The sequence below is a fragment of the Protopterus annectens genome, chromosome 1.part1, assembly GCF_019279795.1.
Source record: "Protopterus annectens isolate FY-2018-M chromosome 1.part1, PAN1.0, whole genome shotgun sequence".
In the NCBI taxonomy this organism is placed as follows: domain Eukaryota; kingdom Metazoa; phylum Chordata; order Ceratodontiformes; family Protopteridae; genus Protopterus; species Protopterus annectens.
This window is the reverse complement of record NC_056726.1, coordinates 1761363708-1761377037: the sequence shown is the minus strand read 5'-3', so window position 1 is coordinate 1761377037 and position 13330 is coordinate 1761363708. Positions and strand designations below refer to the sequence as shown.

The window sequence follows — 13330 nt, the reverse complement described above, 5'->3', positions numbered from 1 at the left end:
ATTCTACAGGGGTGCTACTTTACGTGTGACCCTCCCTTGCTGTCCTACAGGCAAAGGGCCCTATTTAGGTTTTGAACAAGGCCTATAGGCTTACATATCCTACAGTAATTCAAAGCCTCTCATTGTCCTTTCTATCCTGTATAGGACAGTGGATGGGATATATGCAAATGACCCCTTATGGACATGAAACACTTGATGTCCTTAAGGGGTCATTTGCATGTATCCCATGGGCCTCCATTACAGGAGGTCTAAGGTATCAGATAGTGAAAGCCCTAGCTTGGTTGATTTTGTTCTGCAGTTTTTACTGAATGGTTTATCTGTGTGACCTATTTATCCTTTGGTTTGGATGTCCTTTATACCATAAACTGTAATGTTATTACTGCCTTTGAGATTAAAAAAAAAAAAGATACATGGGGTTTTTAAACTTTGAATATTTCTTCTAGGTGACACAGTAGGGTCAGACTCTGATATACTGGAAGATGCTGAAAATATAGCATTGGGCAAGCATTCACCCCTTTCAAGTAGTGCTTCTGAGAAAAATGAGAGGTAAGACCAGAGAGTGCTGATGCAGTTTTGTGATGTTGTCTAGCAATGCTAAAGTATAAATATAGTCACACCTTGTGTTTGTATTTGTAACTCTGAATAACATACCTATGCAGATCTCAGCCATGTATATACATGTAAAGTGTTCATTTACTGCTTATATGGGTACACGTATAAACAAACACATTGCAAAAAAATGCATCATTGTGTAACCAATGAGTCAAATCAAAGTAGCACACAAAGTATGTATATGAGAAAGTGACCTGACAAAAGTATTAAGTGCTGCTAGACGTGGGGCAGTGAAATTAGGGTTTGACAGCAAACAGGAAAATGTTAGGGTGTAAATCCAAATGTTTCTCACAATTGTATACTCTGCCTTGTGAAATAAAGTAATGCTTTAACATATTTTTCAAAAACGTTTTATGTAACCTTGCAGTACTGCAATAAATACTGCCAGTGTTATAAGATATAAAGCAGGACCGTGCCTTGTATGTCAGAGAGAAATGTGAAATTAGGGAAATGTGTACATGTTTTTCCCAAAACCATTGCTTTGTCTTCTCTGTTCTTTGTATTGTAAAAGGTATTAGGCTTTGGATCCTCCCCGTTGTCTGCGAATATCTGCTGTTATTCTTATACAGCTGTGTTATGTGGATGATCATGATTTAGAGTTAAAGAACTGACTGCTCCCCCTCCTAACATTTTCATTAGTTTCAAAACTAGACATGTGTGCTCAAGCATTTGATTCCATGCATTAGTGAAAGCATTGCTACTTGTTTACAAGTAGAAACACAAGTCCTGTACTGCTTACTTCTATGGTCTGCCTATTACCTGTGTCTCTATTTTAGGAAACACTATCAAGAGCTCACCTAAGAACCTGTTTCCTACTTTCACACTGTCATTGTAACATGGCAACAGGCCAAAGGGAGTAGAAAGCTCCACATCCAATGCAACAGAAAAAAAACTCATAAACTTTACCATTTTACATTATGTTTACACACACACATGCACACAAAACCATAAGCAGCTGATAGAAGTAATGCAGAAAAGATATTTCTTTTTTATAACTCCAAGTCATGGCTGTTTTCTTACTCCCACCATGCATATGTGCCTGATATTTTCATATTTTCTCAGCAGTCAGGTAATACGGCCACTCTAGTATTCAGTATCAGAGGCTTAGCTAGGTGGGGCAAAGGGGGCAGCCTCCCAGTGTGCAGTGCAGTGCATTAGGGAGCACTACCAGCAGGTGCCAATTAAGCCATAGTGCAGTACTGGTGTAAAGGACTTTTTTTGTCTTTGGCTTAGTGTTTAGGGTCACAGTATCTGGAAACAGCACAGGACACCAGCCAGAATACATAGCGATGGTTTTGTTCAGCCTGTCTGCATTACATTCTGTTCACAGTAGGGCATCCCAAATGTTGACCTAGAGATGATGTTCCCTCTGATTTGGTTATATTTACTTAGGGAGGTGAGAGGAATCGAGGACTTTCCATCTACTTAGCAGTCCTTTGACTGATCCAGTTGTTTCTGGCTCTTTCAAGAGACTGTAACCAAACTACTGACTGTTTTTGGCCATGTTTGCTCCCTGAATAAAAAGGATTATAGGTTCATGGGTTTATTAATAGATTTAATGTGCTACTACTGTCTTCTATACATGTATTGTTGTGTATAATCTTCTTTGTACGAAATTAAATGTAGAGTTTTTCTCCCCAGACCTCCACTGAAAATGGGCTCATTTCAGGCCCAGTGGACTATCCCGGTAAACAAATGCAATAAATAAATAAGTAAATAAATAATAGACAGTTGATCAAGTAGATCATTGGTGGGCTAGTCAATGCAGTGCCCATTTCTTGCCAAAACTGTCCATATGTGACTGTGAGACAATATGTGGGGTGAATTTATAGTTACTCATCCAATCATTTAGGTAGTACCTGAAGAGGTTTATGAAGCTACTTTGTTAAATATGAAGGAAAAGTCTATTCCAGAAGGGGGGACTTATTTGGGAGAGGTGTTTATCACCTGGCAGTTTCTGTTTATGCTACAGTAGTATTTTAGTTCTCTTATATCAGCATTCATGGTGTTACAGATTGTGAAAACGTAGGACATCATGCAATACTATGCTATTTGAGGCCTTGTAGGCTAGGTAGAGGTCACCCTGTAAGTTAGTATGAGACAGAAAAGAGAGGTAGAGCTGTGAGGCATTGCATAGCTCATGAAACTCAAGTATTTGAATTTCTTAATAAGAAATGTTGGCCGGGGGATGTTTCAACAGGTACCTGCCAACAGAAACATTATAGCCTATTACGTGCCTTATACAGAAGGAGAAGTGAGAGATAACACCATAACTAAAAGACATACCTTTGGTAATTCACCTGGCTAGGTTGAATGATTTTCTAATGACAATAAATGTATGGCTATCAAATGATAGTTCATCGCCTACAAAAGTTCCCGGGTCTACAATAACCATATAAAAAAAATCAGCTTTGAGGAGAGTGTCATTTATGTGGTAGATGCATGGATGTCTCTGTTTTCCAGTGGATATGATAGCATTTAGCTTCAAGCCATGGTTTAGCACCATTGCTTTGCATATGTTAGACTCTCTTGTAGGATCTGGAAGTCCTCCAGAGAGGAGTGAATTTGACAAAGATAGGATTTCAGGATGGATATTCAGCAGAATATCAGGGACAGAGGAAAAGGGGAGTAATTATACTAATTGCTAGAGGATCTAATAGTGATAGACGAGCATAAAGAGACAAAAGTTATAGATTTACGGTAGTAAGAGGCTATTGGCATGGAGAGGAGAATTCCAATGGCATTTATTTATATTCCACAGAAAACTATTATTATGGAGCTTAAGAAATTTTTTAGAGACATAATCAGCTTTCAGCAGGGAATATTTATACGTGGGAACTGGAACTTGATTTGCAGTAGTGAGGATGTATCAGAGGGACTTTAAGGGAAAATATACAAAAGAAGGCAGATTTCTGAAGACGCTTATGAAAATATTTGGTTTGTCAGATGTGAATTCAGTATTAGGAACCTGGACAGAATTTACATCTTATTCCCCAAAGTCCTCCAGAGAGTTGATGTTAGCTCCAAATTTGCTATCATCTGCAAGCCTGAATAGCAAAAGTCCCTTTACTTCAACCTTGACATCAAATGTGTCAGTTTTCAGTTCACAGTTACAGATTTCATTTTGTTTCTAACTTTTGCAGTGCTGGGTTTTTGGTTTATTTCTAAGCACAGTTTTTTTTCTCTTCTTATATAGCTTATTTATATTAAGGTTTCACAGTAGAAGTTGCTTCTAAACTTGGCATTGTATTTGTATTACGTTGGGATGGATGGCTTCTGGCCAGGCACCAAGGTATCAATAGTAACTCTATAAATTCAGTGCTATTGGTTACTGGGTCATGGAGGGGATGTGCCCCATAAATTGCTTTAGATTATCAGCTAGCTGTAGTAAGTTTACATTTGAGAAATCTCTAAGGATAGTTGGATTTGTGGGCAATCTGGGCTGACATTAATAGTGAAAGCCACTGAGTACTGGTAGTGGTGGATTAAGTGTACCTTGGGACATGGGTGGTTTTCAAACTATAGGGCCCCCCAACACACATTTTTTTCTTCTTCTTGAGTGTAGAACTTGCATAAATGTTCATTTGGACTCACTGTCCTGATTTTAGGCTATTCAGGCAATGCTGCAGGAGACACATTTGGAAAGAAACAAGCCTGTGAATTTGACAAAGATAGGATTTCAGGATGGATATTCAGCAGAATATCAGGGACAGAGGAAAAGGGGAGTAATTATACTAATTGCTTGAGGATCTAATAGGGATAAATGAACATAAAAAGACAAAAGTTATAGATTTATGGTAGTAAGAGGCTATTGGCACGGGGAGGAGAATTCCAATGACATTTATTTATATTCGTCAGAAAACTATTATTATGGAGCTTAAGAATTTTTTTAGAGACATAGTCAGCTTTCAGTAGGGAATATTTATACATGGGAACTGGAACTTGATTTGCAGTAGTGAAGATGTATCAGGGGGACTTGCAAGGGAAAATATACAAAAAAGGGCAGATTTCTGAAGAAGCTTATGAAAATATTTGGTTTGTCAGATGTGAATTCAGTATTAGGAACCTGGACAGAATTTACATCTTATTCCCAAAGGTTTTCAGTAACTGGGCTACACTAGATAGAAATTATATTTCACAGGAACATGTGCATTTAATTGAGAGCTTTGATACACATCCAATAACTATTTCAGATTATACACTAATAACAGCAAAGATAAAAATGTAGGGTACTGAAGTAAAATCAGACACCGGTACTTTCCCACGTACCTGTTAAAAAGATTGGAATTTAAGGAGTGGGTAGTGGAAATTGTTATTAGGGAAGACAGAACATCTTCAGAAGTTATACTTAGTAAATGGGATAAAATGAAAATGGAGTTTAAAAATAGGGTTGAAGTGAGAAAGAAAGAGATATGGTTAAGAAATAATAGAAATTATTTAGAGGGGCTGACAAAGGTTAAAGTATCACCAACTATGAAAAGATGAATGGAACCAGAAAACACCAAGTGAAGCTCATACATGAGAGAGTAAAATACAATCCTTTATTCCACAGTTTAGCGCTTTCAACTGGAACACCCCAGTCTTCTTCAGAACCATTTAAAATATGCACATATCCTGATTTAAATAGTCATAGTGAGTCAGTCAGTAAAAAAGTCCGCCAAAACTTTTAAAGGTATACATCACACTTGACATACTAATGCAAATGCAGAATCACTAAATGCAATATATGCATGGCAAATGAAAAACCATCACATGCACAAAGATAAAAATACCAATATATTAAAATGTATGCCTGTCATGACTAATAAAATGTATCAATGAGCAATACATCAGACAATACAACTATCTAATCTAAGATAAAGCAGTACATAATAAAAACTATACTGAAAAGTACTGAAACTATTATAAAAAGGTCCAAATACATAAACAAGAACAATACTATGCAATTCGTACCAATATATGAGCTAAATAACACAAATGTCAGAATATATAAAAATGCTATGGACCAAGACTATTGGGATAGTACCAGAAAAGGTTTGATGCTAATGAAATCATTCAATCCAGGGGGTCTCGTGGCATCTAATATAATCTGCCACTTACTCTCCATTGCGGCTAAACGCATCTTCCAATTACCTCCAAATAATGAACTCTTTAATTGGTCTATAATGGCAAAACGAAATAGATGCTCTCCCCCATGATCATTGATATGTCTAAATAGAGCGTTTTTAGTATCCTTTTTCTGGATACGATAATAATGTTCATAAATATGCTTTTTTAAACATCTTTCAGTTTTGCCAATATAATAAGCGGGGCATGATGTACAGGAAGCCAAATAGATCACCTGACTGGTGTTGCAATTCCCTGTTCTGGTCTTTATACACGAATGGTTCATATCTTTTAATTGAATAAGACTGTCTTCATTGATGTGGTTACACTGCTTACATCTTCCACATTTCCTGGTTCCCTTATATACATCTAATTTGTCAAGATGGTTACTAGCCTTCTCCAAAATTCTTTTGAGATTAATGCCCGTCTTATATACAAATTTGGGTGTAAATCCCACAATTTGGTCCAGGTTAGTAGCTGTAATAATATCCCAATGTTGGCATAAAATATCCTGGATGAAATTAGTATGTGGGGTGTAGGTCAATACACATGCCCTACCAAACAGTTTAGGTTCATTATCTTCACCTTTCAAACTAACTACAAAATTGCCCAATAATGGAGGATATTTGTTTCCCCATTCCTTCTGTACATAGCTTATAACATCTAAAAGCATGTTGGTCAGATATCCACGATTGAGAAATAAATTTTTAATAACATCAAGTTCTAATCTCATAACAGATTCAGTGGATGACATCCTGGCCGCACGAATGCACTGCCCCTTGACTATATTTTTGAAAACATGTGGTGGATGATTGCAGGAAAAATATAAATAGTCATTCGAGAAAGTTGGCTTCCGGTAAATCTTAGAAGTAAAACCGTTGTGCTCAAGTCCAATCATAACATCCAAGTAGGGAATGTTTGTTGCACTAGTACTATGAGTGAATTTTAAGAATTGGGAGGAATTGTTAATAAAGGACATAAATTCTTGCAGTCTCTCAATGGAGGCCTGTCATAGAATAAAGATGTCGTCCAAATATCTTGCATAAAATTTTATATCAGTATAAAAATTACTTTTGAAAAGTACTTCTTCCTCCAAATCCAACATCACAAGGTTTGCAAAGATGGGAGCGCAAGAAGCTCCCATAGCAACCCCCTTGATTTGTTTAAAGTATGCATCTTGAAATACAATGTAGTTGTGTTCCAGCACTAGGCCCATCATGTCGCATAATAAGGACACCTTATCCCAACTTAAACCTGAATATTTCCTCAAGCTGTTGGAGAAATGTTCCAAACCGTCATCTTTTGGTATGCTTGAGAAAAGATCCACTACATCTATGGTTAGGAGGGTAAGATCAGATTTCCAGTTGTCCTTAGTTAACTTCCCTAAAAAACTCCAAGAGTCTTTCATGATGTGTGGGATGGCTCCATAAATGTGTTTGAGCTGGTGATCTATCCATCTACCAATATTGAATGTTTTAGACTTAGACCCTGAGATGATAGGTCTGAAAGGGGGTTTATCTAAGCATTTGTGTATCTTAGGTATCCCCACAATTTTGGCCAACACCGGGTAATCATTTTTCAGAAACATGTACGTCTCATTCGTGATCCTATTGTCTATTAAATATTCTTCAATAGCCAGATCAATGCGTCTATGTCCTATGTTGATCTGATTGATAGAAATACATTCATAAGTGTCAGTCTGATGTAATATATCGTATATACTAGAATTGTAGATGTCAGTCTGGAAAACAACTATCCCTCCACCTTTGTCGGGTTTCATGATGCGAACCTCTTTGTTGTGTATCACTTTATTTAAACATTCTCTCTCTAAATGTGTTAGATTCGACTGAGAATCATAATATAAATTGTGTTTGTTCCTTATGTCCCTGTGTAGCCTATAAATATCCTTACACACTAATTTCTCAAAACTAGAAATATTTGGATGAGAATTTGGAACATAGGAGCTTTTTTTACACAATGGTTTGTTCTCTAAACAACCCATATTTTCCACTTTGTTGTCAAAGAGGATAGCCAAGTTTAATTTACGACAATATAACTTGACTTGTTTAATATTGTCGAATAAATCACTACGGACAGTGGGTATAAACTTCATACCTTTGCTCATAACATTAATAAACTGTTCATCAACCTCCACGTCAGTGTAATTATAGACATTGAAACCTTCATAACTAGTAAGAGTGTATTAATGAGTATGTGAAGTTTTGGGATTGCTCTGCAATGTCTCAGCATTGACAATAGGCTGAACAGATGAAGGTGTCAATGTGGGGTACTCAGCTAAAGATAGTCTGCCCCCTTTAATATCACTGACTCTGGTGTGGGGGTCATGTGTTATTTTCTGTGTCTGTTCCATTGTCTGTTGAGGTTCCTGGGGAAAGGTGGTTGATCCCTCTGAAAATTTCTTTCTTTACTTTCTTTACTAAAACCCTGTGTATAGATCTAGAGGGATTAGTAGTTAACCCTTCCTCATTTACTTTTTCCTTGGGCCAAATATAAGCCCTATTGGTACTATACAATTCTAAATCTCTACTCAACTTCTTACTTTTTCTATCAAAAATGCTGTGGGCCTTGCTGTCAGCTAGATAGAATTGTTTCTTAAACAAATCCTTCCAGGTGTCAAACTCAGCATGACTGGTAATGGTCTCATACATACTCTCCAATTCATCTGCCAACATAACACATTTCTCTTGTTGATACTTAAGAAGAAGTTGCATATAAGCACATCCAAAGTTGTCAAATAATCCATTGAATTCATTCATAACATCTTGATTATAAGGAATGCCCAATGGCAGTTTAAAAAATCTTAAGCCTTTAGGCACTACATTAATTTTCAAACAGTTATTTAGATAGCTCATATCTATTTTAGAATTTTTAAATGCAATAAGTCTCTTACCGAAATCAAAAATCAATTCTTTTAGTGAACTATAAACATAATCTTTATTGGTATAATGACCTTTCTTACCAAAATCAAAGTCATCATGTTTATCATTCAAAAACTGCTCCATAAGTTCTCTTTCGTTAGCAGTTGTAGATACTTTGTAAAAATTATGTCTATTCTGCTCGGCACAACCGTGGCGAGAAAATGTCCTGAAGTCCTGATTCGGGCTAGAAATAATATGATGCACAGTACCTTTATTAGCATTCCCCAGCTTCTGCTGTTTACTTTCGTAATGTTTGCTTGCTTGTATAACTTTAGGCCTGGCACCAGTACGTTCAGCTTCTCGTCTAGCCCGTACAATGCTGAAGTCAAAAGTAAAGTTATGTACTGCTTTATCTTAGATTAGATAGTTGTATTGTCTGATGTATTGCTCATTGATACATTTTATTAGTCATGACAGGCATACATTTTAATATATTGGTATTTTTATCTTTGTGCATGTGATGGTTTTTCATTTGCCATGCATATATTGCATTTAGTGATTCTGCATTTGCATTAGTATGTCAAGTGTGATGTTTACCTTTAAAAGTTTTGGCGGACTTTTTTACTGACTGACTCACTATGACTATTTAAATCAGGATATGTGCATATTTTAAATGGTTCTGAAGAAGACTGGGGTGTTCCAGTTGAAAGCGCTAAACTGTGGAATAAAGGATTGTATTTTACTCTCTGGTGTACGAGCTTCACTTGGTGTTTTCTGGTAACATTCATCTTTTCATAGTTGGTGACAGTTTGATTTTTTACTGGTTGCAGCCTTATGATGGATCAGGAAGACACATCCGGTGCTTTATTGTCTCGGGAAGAGTTTATAGGTTTACGAGCTGAAGTTTCAGCCGTGCAAAGTGAGTTGAAGAAATTATTTGAATTGGTTAACAATTTAGCATCCAACAACACTAAATCGTGCCATTTATCAGGTCTTCGTGATGTGATTGATACAAACGGGAGTGTATCCTCGTCCAAAGGTGAATCCTTTGGGGAAGCGTCGGAGATAACACAGGCATCAGGTAAATCAATAACGCCATTTGTTGTGTGTACCACATCTTCGGTCGTCCGGAGCGCTTCAGGAAACCCTCGTTCGGGCATGGATGGATCTCTCCTCATGTGTGCACGTTCACGCTCACGTTCACCAATGTTCTGGGCGATCCGAATGATAGGAGCTACCTCCCCCTCACCTTTGGACGAGGATACACTCCCGTTTGTATCAATCACATCACGAAGACCTGATAAATGGCACGATTTAGTGTTGTTGGATGCTAAATTGTTAACCAATTCAAATAATTTCTTCAACTCACTTTGCACGGCTGAAACTTCAGCTCGTAAACCTATAAACTCTTCCCGAGACAATAAAGCACCGGATGTGTCTTCCTGATCCATCATAAGGCTGCAACCAGTAAAAAATCAAACTGTCACCAACTATGAAGTATAAAATGGAAACAGAAAACACCAATGGAGCTCGTACACCAGAGAGTAAAATACAATCCTTTATTCCACAGTTTAGCGCTTTCAACTGGAACACCCCAGTCTTCTTCAGAACCATTTAAAATATGCACATATCCTGATTTAAATAGTCATAGTGAGTCAGTCAGTAAAAAAGTCCGCCAAAACTTTTAAAGGTAAACATCACACTTGACATACTAATGCAAATGCAGAATCACTAAATGCAATATATGCATGGCAAATGAAAAACCATCACATGCACAAAGATAAAAATACCAATATATTAAAATGTATGCCTGTCATGACTAATAAAATGTATCAATGAGCAATACATCAGACAATACAACTATCTAATCTAAGATAAAGCAGTACATAACTTTACTTTTGACTTCAGCATTGTACGGGCTAGACGAAGCTGAACGCTGGTGCCAGGCCTAAAGTTATACAAGCAAACATTACGAAAGTAAACAGCAGAAGCTGGGGAATGCTAATAAAGGTACTGTGCATCATATTATTTCTAGCCGAATCAGGACTTCAGGACATTTTCTGCCACGGTTGTGCGAGCAGAATAGACATAATTTTTACAAAGTATCTACAACTGCTAATGAAAGAGAACTTATGGAGCAGTTTTTGAATGATAAACATGATGACTTTGATTTTGGTAAGAAAGGTCATTATACCAATAAAGATTATGTTTATAGTTCACTAAAAGAATTGATTTTTGATTTCGTAAGAGACTTATTGCATTTAAAAATTCTAAAATAGATATGAGCTACCTAAATAACTGTTTGAAAATTAATGTAGTGCCTAAAGGCTTAAGATTTTTTAAACTGCCATTGGGCATTCCTTATAATCAAGATGTTATGAATGAATTCAATGGATTATTTGACAACTTTGGATGTGCTTATATGCAACTTCTTCTTAAGTATCAACAAGAGAAATGTGTTATGTTGGCAGATGAATTGGAGAGTATGTATGAGACCATTACCAGTCATGCTGAGTTTGACACCTGGAAGGATTTGTTTAAGAAACAATTCTATCTAGCTGACAGCAAGGCCCACAGCATTTTTGATAGAAAAAGTAAGAAGTTGAGTAGAGATTTAGAATTGTATAGTACCAATAGGGCTTATATTTGGCCCAAGGAAAAAGTAAATGAGGAAGGGTTAACTACTAATCCCTCTAGATCTATACACAGGGGTTTTAGTAAAGAAAGTAAAGAAAGAAATTTTCAGAGGGATCAACCACCTTTCCCCAGGAACCTCAACAGACAATGGAACAGACACAGAAAATAACACATGACCCCCACACCAGAGTCAGTGATATTAAAGGGGACAGACTATCTTTAGCTGAGTACCCCACATTGACACCTTCATCTGTTCAGCCTATTGTCAATGCTGAGACATTGCAGAGCAATCCCAAAACTTCACATACTCATTCATACACTCTTACTAGTTATGAAGGTTTCAATGTCTATAATTACACTGACGTGGAGGTTGATGAACAGTTTATTAATGTTATGAGCAAAGGTATGAAGTTTATACCCACTGTCCGTAGTGATTTATTCGACAATATTAAACAAGTCAAGTTATATTGTCGTAAATTAAACTTGGCTATCCTCTTTGACAACAAAGTGGAAAATATGGGTTGTTTAGAGAACAAACCATTATGTAAAAAAAGCTCCTATGTTCCAATTTCTCATCCTAGTAATTCTAGTTTTGAGAAATTAGTGTGTAAGGATATTTATAGGCTACACAGGGACATAAGGAACAAACACGATTTATATTATGATTCTCAGTCGAATCTAACACATTTAGAGAGAGAATGTTTAAATAAAGTGATACACAACAAAGAGGTTCGCATCATGAAACCCGACAAAGGTGGAGGGATAGTTGTTTTCCAGACTGACATCTACAATTCTAGTATATACGATATATTACATCAGACTGACACTTATGAATGTATTTCTATCAATCAGATCAACATAGGACATAGACGCATTGATCTGGCTATTGAAGAATATTTAATAGACAATAGGATCACGAATGAGACGTACATGTTTCTGAAGAATGATTACCCGGTGTTGGCCAAAATTGTGGGGATACCTAAGATACACAAATGCTTAGATAAACCCCCTTTCAGACCTATCATCTCAGGGTCTAAGTCTAAAACATTCAATATTGGTAGATGGATAGATCACCAGCTCAAACACATTTATGGAGCCATCCCACACATCATGAAAGACTCTTGGAGTTTTTTAGGGAAGTTAACTAAGGACAACTGGAAATCTGATCTTACCCTCCTAACCATAGATGTAGTGGATCTTTTCTCAAGCATACCAAAAGATGATGGTTTGGAACATTTCTCCAACAGCTTGAAGAAATATTCAGGTTTAAGTTGGGATAAGGTGTCCTTATTATGCGACATGATGGGCCTAGTGCTGGAACACAACTACATTGTATTTCAAGATGAATACTTTAAACAAATCAAGGGGGTTGCTATGGGAGCTTCTTGTGCTCCCATCTTTGCAAACCTTGTGATGTTGGATTGGGAGGAAGAAGTACTTTTCAAAAGTAATTTTTATACTGATATAAAATTTTATGCAAGATATTTGGACGACATCTTTATTCTATGGCAGGCCTCCATTGAGAGACTGCAAGAATTTATGTCCTTTATTAACAACTCCTCCCAATTCTTAAAATTCACTCATAGTACTAGTGCAACAAACATTCCCTACTTGGATGGTATGATTGGACTTGAGCACAACGGTTTTACTTCTAAGATTTACCGGAAGCCAACTTTCTCGAATGGCTATTTATATTTTTCCAGCAATCATCCACCACATGTTTTCAAAAATATAGTCAAGGGGCAGTGCATTCGTGCGGCCAGGATGTCATCCACTGAATCTGTTATGAGATTAGAACTTGATGTTATTAAAAATTTATTTCTCAATCGTGGATATCCGACCAACATGCTTTTAGATGTTATAAGCTATGTACAGAAGGAATGGGGAAACAAATATCCTCCATTATTGGGCAATTTTGTAGTTAGTTTGAAAGGTGAAGATAATGAACCTAAACTGTTTGGTAGGGCATGTGTATTGACCTACACCCCACATACTAATTTCATCCAGGATATTTTATGCCAACATTGGGATATTATTACAGCTACTAACCTGGACCAAATTGTGGGATTTACACCCAAATTTGTATATAAGACGGG

The 13330-nt window shown here is 36.8% G+C and overlaps 1 protein-coding gene across 2 annotated transcripts in view; it reads left to right on the top strand.

Moving 5' to 3' along the window:
• Nucleotides 1-13330, top strand: part of SYTL1 (synaptotagmin like 1) — a 1083808-nt gene that overhangs the window by 621787 nt on the left and 448691 nt on the right. For both annotated transcript variants that reach the window (XM_044084360.1, XM_044084368.1), the window contains one exon: nt 444-546. In XM_044084360.1, coding sequence (XP_043940295.1) covers nt 444-546 — 103 coding nt within the window. The remainder of the gene's footprint in view (nt 1-443; nt 547-13330) is intronic.